This window comes from Strigops habroptila, chromosome 2 (assembly GCF_004027225.2).
Source record: "Strigops habroptila isolate Jane chromosome 2, bStrHab1.2.pri, whole genome shotgun sequence".
Classification (NCBI taxonomy): Eukaryota; Metazoa; Chordata; class Aves; order Psittaciformes; family Psittacidae; genus Strigops; species Strigops habroptila.
Window position 1 is genome coordinate 61397760 of NC_044278.2, and position 19077 is coordinate 61416836.

At 41.3% G+C, this 19077-nt stretch overlaps 1 protein-coding gene across 8 annotated transcripts in view; it reads left to right on the forward strand.

Moving 5' to 3' along the window:
- Window positions 1-19077, forward strand: part of LIMS1 (LIM zinc finger domain containing 1) — a 76655-nt gene that overhangs the window by 55865 nt on the left and 1713 nt on the right. For 4 of the 8 annotated variants that reach the window (XM_030471134.1, XM_030471125.1, XM_030471104.1 and 1 more), the window contains exons 2-10: window positions 2148-2307; window positions 9074-9140; window positions 11213-11333; window positions 12066-12215; window positions 13410-13560; window positions 14370-14462; window positions 16100-16148; window positions 18319-18394; window positions 18651-18842. In XM_030471134.1, coding sequence (XP_030326994.1) covers window positions 2148-2307; window positions 9074-9140; window positions 11213-11333; window positions 12066-12215; window positions 13410-13560; window positions 14370-14462; window positions 16100-16148; window positions 18319-18394; window positions 18651-18798 — 1015 coding nt within the window. In that variant the 3' untranslated portion in view covers window positions 18799-18842. The remainder of the gene's footprint in view (window positions 1-2147; window positions 2308-9073; window positions 9141-11212; window positions 11334-12065; window positions 12216-13409; window positions 13561-14369; window positions 14463-16099; window positions 16149-18318; window positions 18395-18650; window positions 18843-19077) is intronic. The other 4 variants (XM_030471143.1, XM_030471115.1, XM_030471096.1 and 1 more) reach the window with 2 other exon arrangements.

Below are 19077 nucleotides of genomic sequence, written 5' to 3' on the forward strand. Positions count from 1 at the left end.
TCTGAGCTCGGGGCAGGCTGTGCAAGTCATTCTGTAATGCAACCTTTGCCACTGTTCTGCTTGATACATTGCCAGTCGTAATCGTCAACTAAAATTAGAGCTGTTGCTTTAAACTCCATCATTAATTGCATCAGAAATTTTTGTCAGCAGTTGAAATGGGGTCGGAATTTGTCACATAGTATCTCTGACTTCAGGTTCTTTCCCTATTATTTTGGGTAAATGAATAAATTGCTTCACTAATGCAGAAATATTACATACCTCACTGGTTTTACATACATGATGTGTTTCAAAGTGAAGTCCTTTTGCATGCTGAGGAGGAAAGCTTTATGTTTTCATTTATTTTTGAACTTTGCTTCATCTTTTTGCTTGGATTATGCTTTATGTCTGGCAGCACTTAACATCCTTAGTGCTTGAGGACTGTTGAGGTGATGACGAAAGATCCCAATTTCTGTTGTGATTATTCTTCATTTAGTTTGATAAGGAGGATGGGTGAAGTGACTGAGGTCTTTTTCCCATGGAAAGCATACATGATCTAAGGAAAATATTGGTGAGCTTTATAGTTAACCACAGCTTATATGTGTAATCACTGCAGTTTGTCCATAGGCTTGTCTGTTATGTGTGGGATACATATATCTGATCTCCTTGTGAAATTTGCCCACTTATTGTTTCACTGAGAGGGCAGTGAATATTTGGATAGCAGTTACTGTTTTTCTCTTCTGCAAAGATCTCTAGAGGGAGCGGAGGGGGGAAAAAGCCAGCTAATAATAACTGGTCAGATGTGACCTTGCATAGGTCTCTTCTGTGAGACAGTGTAAGAAATAGATAAAGCACATTCCTTGCTATGCAAGGAATGAATTCAATTCCTCTTGAACCTGGTGGGAACCAAGAGTTTCTATCCCCTTGGGAGGCAAGGTTTGGCATCTTGCAGAGGACTGAGGGCTCTGACTTACAGGCACAGCATGATAGCTGTATCAAAATGTGTGCATGCGTGCACATGGGTTTAAAATAATCTCAGTTGTTTAATAAGCTTCCAGATCGATCTTTGATTGCCAGCTGTCGTCAGATTGTAACAAAACTAGACCATTACCCTGTATTTGCTCTCTGCTATCAAATGGTATTATGACAGAGAGTTGATCTAGAAAGGCGTACCTTTGAGAGTCTAGATATGAGTGAGAAAATGGTTGCAAAGGAGAAATCAAGTGAGCCTTTTTCTGGCCTTAATTATTGAAACACAGCTGTACTGTCTTCTGCGGATGTGGACACTGTCCTAGTGAAGCAGCTAATTCTTCTCTGTTTTGCAGCTACCACACTGTCATTGTATGGTCACGTGCCTTTGAGAAGCAACCGAGATTGCTATTTGAGTATTCTTTTGCATCCCTGGCATGGGTTTGCCGCCTTGTGTTGGCCTGTGTGTGGGTCACAGTGGGGCAGGCAGAGAATTGCCACCCTCTACCTTGGCCCTGGACCAACACCGGCACATTGTGAGCTGATTTCCCTCAGATGAACCCTAACAAACCAACCAAAAATCCAGTCACTGCAAACTAAATTTGTAAAATGACTTCAAGCTCTGCAGAGCATGTACAAGGAATAGTTGTTTACCTGCTCTGGTTTTCAGTAATATCTGCTGGGTTAGATATCGTACACTCTTTCACAGTGCTTATTTGGAGCTTTCAAACCAATGCTCTTATATATATTGTACAATTACGAATTATTTGGGAATTACCATTTATGTTTTCCTGTGTGATGCCAGTCCTCAATTATTGTGAATATTTGCCCTCATTTTCTGTAATTCTAATGTATTTTTGATAGTACTTCTTTGAATTGCCTGCCTTTTCTCATTATAAACTGCAAATGCATCTGTAGTAATGACATTTCAGTTTGATTTTTTGAGTTAATTACAGTTACTAGAGAGGGTTGCAAGGGTTTTGTTTCTAAAGAGTTTGGGAACAGGGGGAAATGTCAGTTGTATTTATGAGGGGATGCCACAAGTCAGTAAGTCCATTGAAAAACTTCTGTTGAGTTGGGCAGCCTAGAATTAGGCTGATGCAGTTGGCTTTGGGGAAAAAAAAAAGAGCCCCACAACCTAATTGGACTAATGTTGCCTAATTGGGCTAATTTTCTTTCTGCTTCTTTTTTCTTTACAACAGCAACATGGCCAATGCACTTGCAAATGCTATCTGCGAGCGCTGCCGGGGTGGCTTTGCCCCCGCAGAGAAAATTGTCAACAGCAACGGGGAGCTATACCATGAGCAGTGCTTTGTCTGTGCCCAGTGCTTCCAGCAGTTTCCCGAAGGGCTCTTCTACGAGGTAAGCAGCCAGAGTGCCCCTCTTGCCCCCAGCCTTTGCCTTGTGCCTTCATTCCATAGCAGAAGTAGCTATGGGCAGATCAATAGCTTAGAAAGTCCGAATGGGAAGAACTGAGTTCCAAAAGGATATGCCCAGAAGAGGGAAAAAAACACAGAAGTATCTCTCTGCTAATTTGGAAGGCTTCAGTGTATATAACCTTATTTAAATGTGTAGCATAATCAGAGCTGAGAAAAAAACTGCTGGAGATTTCTTTGTCAGTGCAGATTTTTTTTTCCCTGAAATGTGTGAATCTGATACATCATAGAATCACAGAATGGTTTGGGTTGGAAGGGACCTTAAAGATCACCTACTCCAACCCCCCTGCCATGGGCAGGGACACCTTCCACTACACCAGGTTGCTCCAAGCCCCATCCATCCTGGCCTTGAACACTGCCAGGGATGGGGCAGCCACAGCTTCTCTGGGCGACCTGTGCCAGTGTCTCACCACCCTCACAGTGAAGAATTTCTCCCTAATATCTAATCTAAACCTACCCTCTTTCATCTTAAAGCCATTCCCCTTGTCCTGTCACTACATGCCCTTAAAAGAAGTCCTTCTCCAGATTTCATACCAGAATTACAGAGAAAGCATACTTCTTAGAGGAGGACAGTCATATAGAGGGAAAACTCAGCATCCTGCAGTCCATAGGCGATTTATTGCTGAGTTGAGTGAGGCCAGCATGGCATGTGAAAAGGTGCACTTAGAGATGACTGGTAAGTTAGCATGCTGTGATCAGGGCGTGCAGAGAGCCTAAACCAGATGGGGCCTATGTAGGGTCGACTCTAGGTTTAACAAAGTGGAATATTCAAAATTAGCAGTTCCTACATGCTTTCAAGGGTTAAAACCCATTCTCACTCATGTTTTTCAGCCCCAGGAAGATTGCCCTCAGCTCAGATGAGTATTTTGATACCAGTGTAATTTTCTTTTGCCTTCTCCTGTTGTGGGTATTCAGGATGTGGCTCAGCTATCTCAAGGATGAATTGGCTTTAGTGAAAGCTATAGACTAGTTCATAAAACCTGAAGCATTTCGTATAAGGAAGGGTAGATGATGTGAGACAGGGAATTACTGTCTGAGAGATAAGGTCCCACTCAAGTGGCTTGTAGTCCAATTTACAGTAAGCGGTTACAAGATTTATGTCATACTGTGCTCTGAAAAGGGAGGTGAGCAGTGTGTTAAAAGCACAATGCTGTGCCCTCACATACAGTGTGCCATCCTTATGGCAAGAGCACAATAGTTCATCTTCCACAGCAGTATTTCTGATTTTACAGAGCCACATCACATGGTGATGAGGAGATGCTGAGGGAGGAGTGTGGATTGGAAAAGAGGTGGCAAAGGAGATTCCTGGGGTTTTCTTTCTCTCACCTTGTTTTAGGATCAAAAGACTTTTCACTGCTGTAGGGATAGTGCTGCACAAATTGTGGTAAAGTTGCCACTAGTGTTCTCTAAGACATCAAAAGGTGAGCTGCAAGGCAGAAGCAATTAAATTAAAACAAAACAAAACACCCCCTAGATACTTACAGGTTGCATTACAACTGTTATGTACTGAGCTGCTACCTGCTTGCAGGCATGGTAAAGAGTCCATCCTGATCTGTAAGACCTGAGGCTAACATAAAGTGATATGAATGTTCTAAAACTGAAGTATTTCTGTGTTAATAAAATGTATTTTCTCTACATGAGTATTTTATTCATCCTTTTTCTGACTCCAAAAACCAGTGAGACATTCCAGGGACCTCTTTCAGAAAGCTGAATGGTCCTTTTTTGAAGATAAAAGTTTGAGAAATCCTGCTGTAGGCAGCCTGTATCTCCTAGTGGATTGACAAGGACTGCAATGGGAAAAAAGTCTTACTTTTCCACCTAATCCAGGTGGTTGCTGTCAGGTGGCCATAGCTGAAACTCCTTGGCAGAGGCAAGTATCCTGATGGTGTTTAGATATACTGGATTCAGGCATTTTGCTTCCTACTGCTACCTTGTTAACATTCATATTCTTTGTGGTTTGAGCACTCTCCTACTGCAGGGTGATGCTCCCTGTTAAAGGCAGTAAGTCAGAAGTGAGTGTCAGTAGATTGTTCTGGGAATGAAAATAGCCCCATGTACTAAATGTGTTGGATAATGTAGCTAGGGCTTTTCTTCAGGCTGGGTAGAGACTTTGTTCTTGAGAAATGTTACGTAGAAAGTGGAAAGTTTCAGTTGAGACAGGACATTTTTTGCCACAGCTGGCAGAGGTCAAATAATAGATAAGGATTAAATGAATATGTAAAGACTTGTGTGTGGCTTTAACTTCACATCACCCTTCTAGCCCTTCTAGTCTGCCTCTAGCCCTTCTGATGTTCACCACAAGATCTTGCAGTTTTTCTCCACATCAGCAAGTCTCTCTGCTGCTGTTGGAGAGAGGTACTTTTTGGCCTGTTTAAGTACTCTGACAGCCTTATGGGTGATGGCTTACAGGTCTTAACCAACCCTTCCTCCCCCATCTATACTGGCCTGCCCAGGGCATTTCTAGAGGGTGTGGACAGGTCAGTGGTGTCCATGCTGTCCCAGTCTTCATGCCTTCCGGGCTGTTTCAGCTGGGAAATCTTTGGCAGGGCCTTCTCCTCTGTCTCTGAACCATTTAAGGTATCCACACATGTACTGTGCTGCCAGAAAGACTCTCACTTAGCACTGAAGAAGCCAGTGAGATGATTGCAGTGGAAACCCCAACATATTTCCTGGTGGTGCTGCTCAGGCAGAAGGATAGACAAGGGCACAGCTTGCTCTTCTGTCATTCAGCACCTGGGAACTGAGAGATGAGAACATACCTGGTGACAGCATTTGGGGGAGAGGGAGGGACAGCCCTAAGCTGGTAAAGGGTAGGCTTAGGTTGGCCAATGCTCAGGAGATGGCTGACAGTGCTCTGAGGACTTGACATGATCTGTATCACTGTCAAGAAAAAGTACTGAAGAAGATGGGCAGAAAGGAATATCTTCCTCAGACTGGCTTAATGTGCTCTTTGAGAAGATGGATGCATTTGAAGTTGTGGCTAGGTGACCTGTTTTTCTGAGCAGGCTCTCTCTGGGTAAACGCAGGCATTGCTGGTTGCCCGGCATGAGTTTGTGTTTATTCTGTGTCTGGTTTAGCTAAGCTGGTGTTCCTTGGAAATGATTTCCAGCTCTTACCAATCGGGAAGTCAAATATTCTTCACCAGCCTATGGCAAGCCTTGCAGAGTTCCCCCAGTTAGTCTTTAAGCTGCTTATCATGTTTGCTGTCAGGTGCTGCCGTGATAAGCTTTCACGCTGTGTTCCATGGGTGGGGGCTGAACTGGTCAGACCAATGCAGGTCTCCTGTGCCACGGGACATGTCTCCGGGCTGCCTGCAGGGATCAGCACAGCTCGCCTGGTCTGATGCTGGAGCTGAGCCGCTACCAGGCACAAGCGGAGCACAGGGAGCAGTGCTCATGCGCAGCTTGGGTTTTGCACAGCATAGCAGGGATTTTGCTGATGTCCTTGTGAGCCTATAGTGGAAATAATAATACGGGTTTGTATCCAGCCAGTGTTGGCCTTGTTGCATAAGGGAGTAAGCAAGAGCTGTGTGCCTAATGTTGCATGGGAACTAGGGTTAGGGGCTGCTAGGATACGTGTGCCAGTTTGCTCAGTATTATTGGTTTAGCATGCTTTCTTATGCACTCAACCTAAACAGAAATTAGCACAAGCATATGCCAGCAGAGTTTCCAAACTCACCATGCTTTGCTGTCACATGTGGGGTGGTAGGAATTCTGGTCTGCTTTTACTCCACTGCCTGGAAGCTGTTCATTCCCTAGAGCTGCTGTTGCGGTCTTACAGCAGGTAGCAGTGCACAGTAATATACTAATACCAGAACAGCTGGGTAAATGGAGAGCTCCAGTGGCAGTGTGCTCAGAGGGACAGGTTGGCCCCACTGTAATCAATCAGTGGGCATTTCCTCCAACCGATGTTATTCTCAGGTCCAAGAATGGCTCCTCCCTGCTAGAAGGTGCCCGTGTTTCCCACTGGGAAGCATGGGGACCTCACCCTCAGACAGGAGAGGTTAGGAGAGTTGAGTCTTACACAGGGTCTAGCTGTTCATTAAGAGTCTCTTGCTGGGTGCTTTCAGAAGAAGCCCAACTCGTTCTGCAGTGTGCTGAGGTGGGAGAGATGGAAGAGTTTAGAGAGGTGCATTCCACAATAGAATTAGTACAGCAAAATCCTTATGGACCACTCACAACAGCTATAATTGGGGAATCTGTATCATCTATTATTATTGTTGTTACTATTACTGTTATTGTTAATGTTGTTATTAATCTTATAATAATAATAAAACAAAATGGAATGGCACATGAAAGGAGAATGGAGAGAGGAGGTGGCTGATTGATCTCTTTTCCTGAGTAACAAGTGATAGGACAAGAGGTAGCCGTCTCAAGCTGCACCAGGGGAGGTTTAGACTGGCTATTAGGAAAAATTTCTTCACCAAAAGGGTAGTCAGGCATTCGAACAGGCTTCCCAGGGAGTGGTAGAATCACTCCAAAAACTGTGTAGATGTAGTGTTCAAAAACTGTGTAGATGAGGCCCTCAGTGACACGGTTTAGTGGTGGACTTGGCAGTCCTGGGGTAATGGTTGGACTTGATGATCTTAAAGGCCTTTTCCAACCTAGTCGATTCTGTGATTCTGTAACTTTTATCTCCTAGACGAGAGGGAGTTCCTTTCAGTTTGGGTCTTTTTCTAAGATGTCTGTAATAACCTGTAGGAAGATTAAAGGAAGTTGGAGCTGCAGTGCAGTGCTTGTCAGATTTGTTTCTATTCCAGCTGCACCTTGAGTGTTTTCTTAAATTTACTTTACCAGAAACCACCTTAGAAAAAGCATCTTTAAAGACTCAGTTTTTGTGCATGTCTTTCCACTTAGCCACATTAAGTTAGCTAAAAATGTGGAGATCAGCTGGAGGTTAGGTCATGGTGAAATGTCCTATGCGGAGCCATTTAACTCGTGGACCTCCAGCATACAACAATCAAATGACCTTGCTTTTAAAGTATGTGCTGTGGGTCATCCACAAAAGGCATCACAAATGAACTGAGAAGGTTGAGAATATAAACAAGGCTGAATGGTAACCAACCTACCTGACGCAAACCGGAGGGGAAGAAAACCTGTTTGGTCTGCCCAGATCAACATGTGGTGGCTCTGAAATCCAGGCAACCCTAAGCATCGCCCATTGGACCACCTGTTTACACAAAACAGGAAGCTTTTGGATTTTGTTTCAGTTTAAAAAGGATTTTATCTGGCTGGAAGCAAGCACAATTCACAACAACCCAATAATTCCCATTACTTTTTGAGAAAATATCAGCACTCTGCCTCTCAATTTTTGTTTTGTTGTGGGTTGTTGGTTTTTTTAAGCTCCAATTAAAAATGTCATCTTTTTTAGAGTTGATAAAAACTGATAAAAAACACTTGATAAATTGCTGGAAGGGACTTCTGAAAGAGTCTGTATCAAACACGGGTCTTTCTGTTCTTAGCATGTGCAATTCGGGTCAGGCAAAGGAATTAAGTTTCTGATCTCAACAGTATTCATTAGATCCTTATCCTGCCACTTGCATGAGTAATTACTATGCCTATATTGTATTTAATCCTTGGAATTTCGTAGTATTAAACAGGTAATCTTGAAGCCCATTGCTGTATTTTCTCTCCATTCACCAAAACTTAATGTGGCTAGTATTTTATGCTATTTGCTTTGTTTTGTCTTAGGCCCAGGAAAAAGAAAGGAGTGGGGTTTCCTGCTGTCCCCCTACCTCCAGTGTTTTAAACTAAGACGTTAAAATCCAAACATTTTTATAGCATACCTAATACTGTCTATCTGGTTTTGACATGCTACTTGGCATTTGTGTCTAGAAATGATGTGCCTTGAAGGTATCTAAACATTTCCCTTACTTTCAGGACATATTTGCCTGCATGTTTTTACATATTCTTTGGCTAAATTGCTAATGCAGTGCTGTAGAACTTTTTTTCTCCATATGGGTTTTTTTCTATGCAAGCTTGAACTGCAACTGAACTTCTTTAAGCTGTGATAAAATTCAGATCCAACTCCCTTAAGATCGGTTCCTTCTATCATCTCTTAGATGTAGTGAACTTTGCTCCTTAAAATTTGGACTCGATTTTAAGGGTCTTTTCCAACCTAAATGATTCTGTGATTCTATGAAATAAGCATCATAAAGGAAAAACCTGATTTCCCTTCACATGTTTTGGCTGTGCTGCTCCACAAATTACAAGGATTTCTGACCCTGGGTGTTTTTCCTCCCCCCATACTTACTTCCTCCACTATGCTGGGTCATTCTTGCAGGAAATGTAGAGTGGGGAAGAGATCAAACAGGTTCAGGGAAAATGCTTCCCCTCCAGGAGAGGTTTTTGTTAGCTAATTTCCTGCCCAGAATTTGCCCAGTTGCATCAGAGGCTCAGCAGTCTGTCAAAATTCAGATGTCTCTTGTGATGTAAATGGGTGATGGAAAATGCCTTACACTCTGAGCAGCATTAGAGGAATGGTGTGCTATTAACACTACATGCGTTGTAGTAGCTGAATTAAGGTGGGTGGATTTAATGCCCAGCACATGGTCTGGTTTTTTTGTGCAGCCTCTCATGTTTTGCTACCCGCTTGCATCTGGAAACAAACTGGTGTGTTATATACAGCATTTATGTTACAGGCGTGCTCTTCATTCCTCTAACACTCAGATTTTTTTTTTTGTCTATTTGCAGTTTGAAGGGAGGAAGTACTGTGAACATGATTTTCAAATGCTTTTTGCCCCTTGCTGCCATCAATGTGGTAAGTGTTACATCGAGGTGAAACACTTAACACTGATCAAAAATGGGAACATCACTGGGGGAAGAGGTGCAACCCTTGTGTGTGTGTTCTCTGGGAGATGGCTCTGTGCAGCTGAGCATCAGAACTTCCAGAATGAACTAGACTTCAGACAATTTGGGAAGCTGCTTTTCCTAAAGGTCATCAAACAATATGATGTAAAAAAAAGCAAAAGCAAAAAAAGTTTGCTTACTTGACTAGGTAGTTTAGCTGTTGATCCAGTGAACAGACTGTTCTTTATTACGGTGATTATATACACCATTCATGACTCCTGATTATATGTATCTGTACATCTGCATGTGATCATATTTGGCCCTTCTCATGCAGTTGAAACCCTGCAACAAGTCTTTGTCATCTGCTTTGACTATTGTAACCCATCCATGCTGTCCAGCTCCCCATAGAAGCAGGAACAGCCTTCAGCATTTAGTGTCATAATCAAATGATGGTCAGCTGGTCCCCTGTTGTATTTACCTTTAAGGCTTCAGCATCTAATGTCCACACTACTTAACACTGAGGGCTGCTTTTTGTTTGCCACTGTTGATGTAAATGTTTGTGTGTCTGCTGTGCTGTAATCATTTGCATGGGGTTTTTTCCCTCCCTGTGTGTGACACATCGTACTTGGGCAGGGCTGGGAGGTTATTACTTGACTATTGTTTCCACTAGTCTGGAAGGTCTTGTGTTTCTGTGGCACCTTGGCAAGGCACTACGGTTTTCACTTACCTCAGTGAGGCCTTTCACTGTGTGGAAGGAGGGAATGAACACCAAGGGAGAGGGAAGCAGATGTTATGGACCTTTGAATTTAAAGCTGCAGACGTGAGCAAGCAGGAGAAAAGGAAGAAATGGGTCGGTAATGATTTCTGAGGAGCTATGCAACCTATCTCCAGGGTTTCTCTCGCCCAGCTGGCACACCTCCCATTTTTCCTGCCCTGGCTCCTTGTAGGACCAGCTTCCTCAAGGTCCTGCACAGAGCTGGGCTTTGCCACTGCTTGGATTTAGTAAGCACAGCCAAAATGGACATGGCTGTTGTCAGCGATGAGGCCTCGAGCATTCCTGACATTTCTGGAGTCTGTGGGGTTTTGTTCTTGAAAAGCTATGACTTCATGGGAACGCCACAGAGCCGCATGCCCGATGTTATCGTCTGCATCAGTTACCTGCCCAATCGCTTCCCTTTGGCAGCTGTTGGAGTTGTATTCTGCAAAGCCAGGACTCAGCCTCCCACAGCACTGGGGAGCTGAGCTCCCAATGCATTTTAGGCAGAGCCTTTGTACTGCTCAGGGGCCTTGGCTACGATGTCCATGTAGAGAACGACTGAATCCTGTGTATGGTGGACGTAGCTCCACTGCCTGTGCGGTACAGGCACACTGTGCATGTGAAACAGTGGTTCTCATGCTATTTTTTTAATGCCTTGCCTAGGACAGGACTCCTTGTGGTAGGTCGGAAGCTGTGTGTGTTGAATTGACTGTTCTGCAGCTTCACTGCAGCTCTGCGTTTTGACTCCATGAAAGGTTTTTTACAGGAGATCCGTAGCTACCCAAGCTCAGTTACGTTGTGCTTTGAGCATAGAGCCTCTTCAAGGCTTGGTCCTAGTGGAGTAGAAACCTCTATGATGTACATGACAAAGTTGTCATCTTCTTAGAAAAAAGGAGAAAGATGATTAGGACACAAGAAAGATATATTACATAAAGAACTCCATATGTTTCTTAACAGCTTGAGAGCAGATAAGTGAAAACAGAAAAGGGACTGAAAGGATGGTTGCAGAGAGGAGGTAGAGTGTGCATGTAGAAGGGCTTGTCTGTCTGTAAAGAACAGAAGGTCCTTCATCAGCAAGGATGTTGTCTTCTGACCCCTAGCAAAAAACCCCAAACAAACCCAAATTCCAGAGTTTAGAACCAGAACTATGATACTGAAAGCAATGTATCCTACCAGATTTGGGGTGGAGGAAGAGGATGATGCTGTCATTCTAGCAATTCTGTTGTGGGTTGGTTTTAACTTTGTCTAGCATGGTATTTTACATCCTAGTGTTGTGTTTCTTACAGGTGAGTTCATTATTGGTCGTGTTATTAAAGCTATGAACAACAGCTGGCATCCAGAGTGCTTCTGCTGTGATATCTGCCAACAAGTATTGGCTGATATTGGATTTGTCAAGAATGCTGGCAGGTAGATCTTCACCCTTCCTTCTGCTAAGGGATCATGAATAAAATTAACTAAGAGGGGGGACTGAGAGGTTTTGGTTCCTGAAGCTTTCCAGCTGAGATGGAACAACTGAAGCATTTTTTGTGAGGAAAAAGTCTAAGAGTGCATCACGAAACTAAGAATGGTTATCTTAAAATACACACTTTAAATATTAACAGTTACCTGCTTTAACACCAGGTTTCTTGGCAAACACAGTGACATTTTGGGGCCATTGTTACGCTTAATAAGAGAGAAAATATTCAGTTACAGAAGCACTGTCTTTATTTTTTTAATAGAAACTTTTACTTTCTTTTTTCAACTTAGGTTTCCAATTTTGGTCTTGTTTAGCACCTGTTTATTAATAATTGCGTTAAGTTCAGTGGGAACCTTCACAGAGCAGGATATTTTTACCTGTGATCAGAAGAATGTTTGGCAAGTGAATTTTACAGCCACTGGCTTCATATGTATAATACGAGAATTTATAGCAAACTTTGTTTCAACACAGCTTAAACTCAAATGAGACTCCTGTAGTGACAGAAGATAAAAAGATCACCTTGCCTCTTCTGAACTTGGTTTGTCTAGCTAGGAAATAATTTTAAAGACTATTTCCCTCCAAAAAAGGCTGATTGAAAGGAGGTTCTAATAAAATTTTGGTATATAGTTTGCAGTGTAGTACCTGGTACCAGTACTTACCTCTCTTTTTCTATGCTGTTTCAGACATCTCTGCCGTCCTTGCCATAACAGGGAAAAAGCCAGAGGCCTGGGAAAGTACATTTGCCAGAAGTGTCACGCCATTATTGACGAACAGCCTCTCATATTCAAAAATGATCCTTATCACCCTGATCATTTCAACTGTGCAAACTGCGGGTAACTCGAATTCCGCAAAAGGAAATGGGAAAATGCTGAGTTTATTTGCTTCATCAATTTACGTCTTAAAGTGAAAACCTCTCCTGTACAGCTGGCAAGAGGGGTGGGATTTGGGTGCCTTGCAGCTAGATGTGTGTTACTGCTTTTGGGAAGGTGGAATCGGACCTTGAGTTCAACCAACCTGTCAAGGAGTAAAGAAAGTTTGGACAAGGTGGTACCTTACAAAATACAAAGTATGGACACAGAAAATGGTTTCTGCAGTAGCGAAACGATAGCTTGTTATTCTGCTATGAGAGGAAGAAAACTGGTCCTCTTTGGCTGCTTGAGTTACTATCTTGCCTGTGTTATTTCTTTTTACTTGAGTGGCACACAAACTTTGTTCTCTGCTTTGAAAGCCGATCTTTTTCTTAGATGCTTTCTCCCATCTTATTTTATCAGCTTCTGCAACTGCAGTCCATGAAGCTGTGCATTTTTACACTGCACTGATGGAGCCCATGGAGAATTGTAGGATATAGCATGGATTATTAGTTGTTTATTTCTGGTGCAAAGGAAGCTACCATTTCATTGCCATAGCACAGACTGATTTGAATAACAACATGTATAGTTGTGTCAGTGGCTACCAGCTGAGAGCATTCGTGAGTACGGTCACATTGAAAGTTTAGCTGTTCTCAGCATTCTAACCATGCAAATTGGTAAAAAGTAGAGTATATGAGATTCTGCAGTTGGCAATGAATAAATGTAGTTAGCTCATTTGAGTCCATAGTTTTCTTTCTCTGAAATTTGATACAACAAAGAAAATGCACCTAGATGTAGAGGACTATGTTTTACTTTCAGTAACAGCTACACAAATCTAAAATAAACCGGTGATAAGATTGCCAGAATATAAACCAAACATGTCTGCAGCTTGCACACACACATTTGTGCCACATAACCAGAATGCAGAATGCCAGTAGCTCAGCTGCGGTTTGCAGAGACTTAGTGCCTTAGTGCCTCTCACTTTGCAGCCTATTCTCAGTTTATTGTGATCAGTCTTGAACTGTGTTGAACTATGTCATATTTGATGCTGCTGCATTACTGTAGGACAGATACAATTTCTAAAATGTTAAAAGTTATATTTTTCTTTTCGGAAACTCTCAGGAGTTGACATTGTTCAGTGCTGTTACTCATGTTCTCAATTAATGAACTTTTGAACAGGAAGGAACTTACTGCTGATGCTCGTGAGTTGAAGGGAGAATTATACTGCTTACCCTGCCATGACAAAATGGGCGTTCCCATCTGTGGGGCGTGTAGGAGACCAATTGAGGGCCGTGTGGTGAATGCTATGGGCAAACAATGGCATGTGGAGGTAAACATCAGATGATATATATTGTCTTTTATGAATATAAATGTTAACATACTTATCTGTGATTTTGCTGATCAATTTCAATGAAAGGATTAGCAGAGTATGCAGCAATGATTAGTAAATGCCTTCTAATCCTGTTTTCAGCCTTCTTGCGGCCGGTCTTCCATGGTGATATAGGAGTTATTTCCTACCTTACAAAGAGCTTTGACTGTGAAACTAAAAGCAATTACCAAAGGAAGCACTGTGAGGTCTTTACAAAAGAAAATTTCAGAGTGTAAAGTGGTATGAGTGGAAATGCAGTAAAATTCTGTGTCAACTGTAATGTTACTGAGCATCATAATACCCTTACATCTTCCATAGTCACCTGCCATGTAAATATCTCTAAAGCACTTTATGTGAGAGTTCATATTTCAAGGGCATGTAGAAGACTTAGTTCCACATCTTCAGTTGAATTCAGAAAGATAAACAGTTTATTCCTTTTGTTGTCTTCACAAGAGTGTAATAATGTTGCAAATTATCAATAATTTAATATCTCTTCATTCTGTTCATTGATAACATATGAGAATCCCTTTGCTTGATTTTTTCTTGTTATTGTAACTTTTGGATTGAAATCTTGAAGACATTAAAAGGAACATTATTTTAGTGGTCTAAATGTAGAAACGAGAAAGTTTTAATTCTCCTTTTCCAGATGGCACAGCTAGCTCAGTAGACTTCAGTAATGTTCAGCATTGGGTTTGGTTGGTTTGCTTTCCAGAAAAAATACCATTACTTCCAAATAATAATAAAAAAATTGTGTGTAATTTTCTTTGTAGCATTTTGTTTGTGCAAAATGTGAAAAGCCATTCCTGGGTCATCGGCATTACGAGAGAAAAGGCTTGGCGTATTGTGAAACCCACTACAACCAGGTAAGGTTGAGTATTTTTTAAAATGGTCTTAATCGGTAAACTCATGAATTGGTTTTATTAGGTAGAGATGGAAAACCATGGACAGACATTCTTCTGTTCTCTTACAGGCACCTGTGGGTGTAATGCCAATTAGCAGATGTTCTGTTGCAGTTAATTTATGTGGGTTTCTCTATACACTGGTCTGGTATTGAGAAAGAAAACTGCAGGTATTTCACAAAGGATAGGCAGGACAATCAGTATTGAGTTGTTCTTCAGGCTTAGTGGTACTTAAGTAGAGCTGTTACGAGCTTCTATATGTCTGAGAAATCATAGCAGGTAATGGTCTTTCCCTAGAAGCTAAAGTGTATTTGCCACTCAGTAGCTGTGGTTTAAGATAAGGCCCTAGTGACTAATGTGGTTTTCCCTACAGCTGCTGCTCTAAAGTGACTGTGTGTTAACATACACTCACTGCCTCACCCACACCATTCATTAGGTTGCTGAAGACTGCAATGGCTGAATTTGTTAGATGACACCACCTAGTGACCACTTGCATTTATATAGGAGTTCTATAGCATAGAATCATATAATCACAGAATGGTTTGGGTTAGAAGGGACCTTAAAGACCATCTAGTTCCAACCCCCTGCCACAGGCAGGAACACCTTCCACTAGACCAGGTTGCTCCAAGCCCCATCCAGCTTGGTCCTGAACACTGCCAGGGATGGGGCAGCCACAGCTTCTCTGAGCAACCTGTCCCAGTGCCTCACCACCCTCACAGTGAAGGACTTAATCATCTCTCTCCAGAATCCCTTGATTGTGTATTCCTGCATCATGATGCATAGACCCTTTTTATTTGGAAGCCATCAGCACTGTGTCATGTCCACCTCTTCATTTATATAAATACAAGAGTAAGAGTTATATCTGGGAGTTGTAAGGCACCTGCTAATTACAGATGGATTCTTAATTTGTCAGTGATGAAGGGCAGATGACTGAAAAGTTGCTGGCATACTTGTAGACAATAAATGCCATGACATTAGTGGTAATAGTGTTGCAGCCATGATGGGGCAACTGCACATCCCAGACAAGAGCTGTATGTAGAGTGGATGTCTTTTACTTGGTTAACTTCCATAGTTAGAAAAAAAGACATGAAACTTTGGGCACTTCTTAATTGTTAAATAGTGGACAAATGTTAAGCCCTAAAATAGAATGAATAATTTTTGGCCTAAATTTTCCCCCTTTTTTTTTTCTCTCGCTCTCTTTTTTTTTTTAATTTTTTTTTAATAAAAATAACATTTCCTTACAATTTTTGCCAGAAACAGTAATATGTTCTAGTCATGCATAGAATTCCAAATGTTAAACTGGCTGATTAGTAACATGTATGTGACACCAACTGCTGTATTTCAAATGCTTGGGATTAGAGAAATGTTAAAACAAAACACAATTGATCAGAGGTAAACAAATGTTTTCATCTTTAATATTGTAAAGACTTTTTGTGATGATATAATGCAAAGGTTACTTGGAAAACCAGACCAGACTTGCCAGCATTCTCTTTATTTTACTGAAATACTGTGCCCATCAGCTGAAATATTTTGTTAGTTTGAGAAGTTCCCCTTGATAAAATCATTACATTAAAAATTTGTCACTTCTCTTTCCTCTTTAGCTATTTGGTGATGTTTGTTTCCATTGCAACCGTGTGATTGAAGGAGATGGTAAGCACTTTTCTGTTTCCTGAATGTTCTTTTCTGATGGAAGTTCTCTTTAGGAGTGGAAGTAAAGGGAAAGAAGCCCCCTGTTGAATCCTTGATTGTTCTCATTAAAACAAAACGAACCATTCTCTTGATCAAAGATTAGATTAGAGCTGATTAGCCAGAGACCGAATGGTAAGAAAACTTTACAGCAAGCATTTCATGACCGTAGAAGACCACTCAGTGTCTGAAGAGAACTGTGGTCAACTGGAAACCCCTTACTGACATGCAAAGGCCAGGAATGCTGGGAGATGCACAGAAGTGGCTTCCTGCCTCACCAACTTCCAAACAGGACACATGCAATGGTGAGAATGACCACACAGGCATCTCCTCAAACGAGTTTAGGGATCATGAACCAAATATGAAAAAGTATTTAGATATTGAAAGACATGGGTGGGCAACCTAAGGGATTTTTTAAAAGTGCCTAGTTCCCATTATGTCACTTTGGTTCCTAGATTATCGCAGGCACCCGTGTTTTGAAATCTAGGCTGATGATAATGTCACAAAACCAGTAAAGGTCATTCTTGGAAAGATATGTCCTGTAAAGGCAGAACTGGAAGCAAACAGTTTAAGTTTTTTGGGGGGGGTTGTTGTTTGTTTGTTGTTTTTTGAGGGGAGGTGTGGTTTTGTGGGTTTTTTGAGACAACCGGCTATGATAAAATGCCAAAAGCAAATTATTCTACCTGAAATAATGCAACATTATGTGCTCATTTACCCCTGCCTGAAGTAAATACTATAATACTAATGTTAGCCTAAGCCAAAGCCATTAGCAAAGTAGGAGGAAGCCTCTAGCGTGTAAAAAGAGACATAAACTAGTTTATAGTCATGTAACTATAGGGTGAGACTTACATTCCAGAGATGTGTTTTCCCCACATTTTCTGGACTGGAGCTGCAGAACAACAACCCAAAACACTTTAGAGGAAACAGTGTCCTCATCTTCAGTAAAATCCTACAAAAATGAGCAGAACTGGAACTTGAGGTGAATGAATAATCCAGCTTGTCCCATAACTACATCTCTGTATGACTGTAACCATTCACCCTATTATCCCACACCCATGTTGTATATGTTGGTCTCTCTGGAAATGAACACAATAAAGTGTAATGCAGTAATTTCTTGATTTTCAGTGTATGTCTTCAGTTACATTTCTTCTTTCATTTATGCACACAAATTTGACACTGCTGTCGCAAATTATGGGTATCCAATATTGTTCTCTCTCTGACTGGTGAAACAGACATCTGTGGCAGCAGTTTTTGAGTGTTTATGACTGTTGCTTGGGAGCAAAGACTTTCATCTGACTAGTACTATTTTGGCAAGCAGTGGAATAACTGCATCTGTGGACGTGCTTGCTCCATAGTGCAGAAAAAAAAGCTCTGCATGATAATGCTCTGGTTCTGTTTATTGTTGACAAAATACTGTATTTTATGAGATCATTGTCCTGCCTCCTCTAACTTAGATTAAGAAGAGCGATGAATTTTGGCAGGGAAAACTGAGAAGGTATATTGAAAAAGAGGTAGAACAGAAAATGGATTGAGATACAGAACAAAGGGAAAATACTTACTTTCTCTCCAAAGCAAAGAATAAAAATATGTCCAAGTTTGTCATGATCAAGTAATTTACTCTATAAATCCATAGATGTTTTCACCTTGATAGTGCTGATTTACCAGCAGTCTCCTGACTGCTGGCTTCACGTTATTTCTTGGGCTGTGCGAGTGCTACTGTTGATGGCACTGCAGTCTGAACTGGACCTGAGAAATGAAACCAAATGAAAACATAAACACACTTTTGCTGGATTGCTCTTCAGCTGAAAAAGTTTCCTGATGAAGTTGGAAACACAGCCTCACCTGAGGTCAGTATGCTATGAGAGGAGGTGGAGGCAAGAAACAGGAGGCAGAAGGAGGTTAAACTTGTCTTGCCTCAGCTCTATCAATGCTCACAGTCCTGCTACACTACAGTCACATGTGCCTTCCTAGTCTTGCCACGTTATTCTTATCATCCATAATATCTGATACAAGAATCAAATGACTGTTCTTCATGCCTCATGAACATGTGAGCTTAAAATTCCTGTAATAACTTTTTTTTTGGTTTGAGGTTTTTTTGTAATGTTAATGATTTCTTTTTTTTCCCATCGCCTAGTTGTGTCTGCTCTGAATAAGGCATGGTGTGTGAACTGTTTCGCTTGTTCTACTTGCAACACTAAGTTAACACTCAAGTAAGTTTACTGATAAAAGAGTGATGCCTTCAAAACATACCAGTGTTTATCTTCAGAGTGTGTATGTTCCTATAGTGTAACTGTTACGGTATGAAAAACATAAAAGTAGCATTGAGAAAACATGTGCATCTTTCTTCCTCTTGCTCCACTTAGTAATTTATATCTCGTTGAGCTCTCTGTTCAGGTCTTCCTTCGCTTAGTCTTCTTAACTCTTCTCCTTTTCTGTCCTTTATTTTTTCTGTGTTTAACTCTAAAGGGATAAGTTTGTTGAAATTGATCTAAAACCTGTCTGCAAACACTGTTATGAGAAAATGCCAGATGAATTTAAGCGACGACTTGCCAAACGGGAACGTGAAGCAAAGGATAAAGAGAAGCAGAAAAAGAAAAAGCCAATCTGTTTGTAAACTTTTTTTCCTTCTCACCACCATCTCTGCTCCTTTCTTCTTTGGTCAGTGCTAAGGATGCTTCTGTTTTTTCTTGCATGAATTTATGGCATTCAAAACAAAAATATTTTTCACACAATTGCAACTTGAAATCTTGTTATTCCATGATCTTATGTTTAGTCTGTTTAGCTCTACAGTTAGGTTTTGAAAGCTTTTTAAATGCCACAGTTAATAAATATGGTCATTTGGGTAAAAAGTGCATAACTTACTCAACAGGGTATTTGTAATCACCGCTGACAG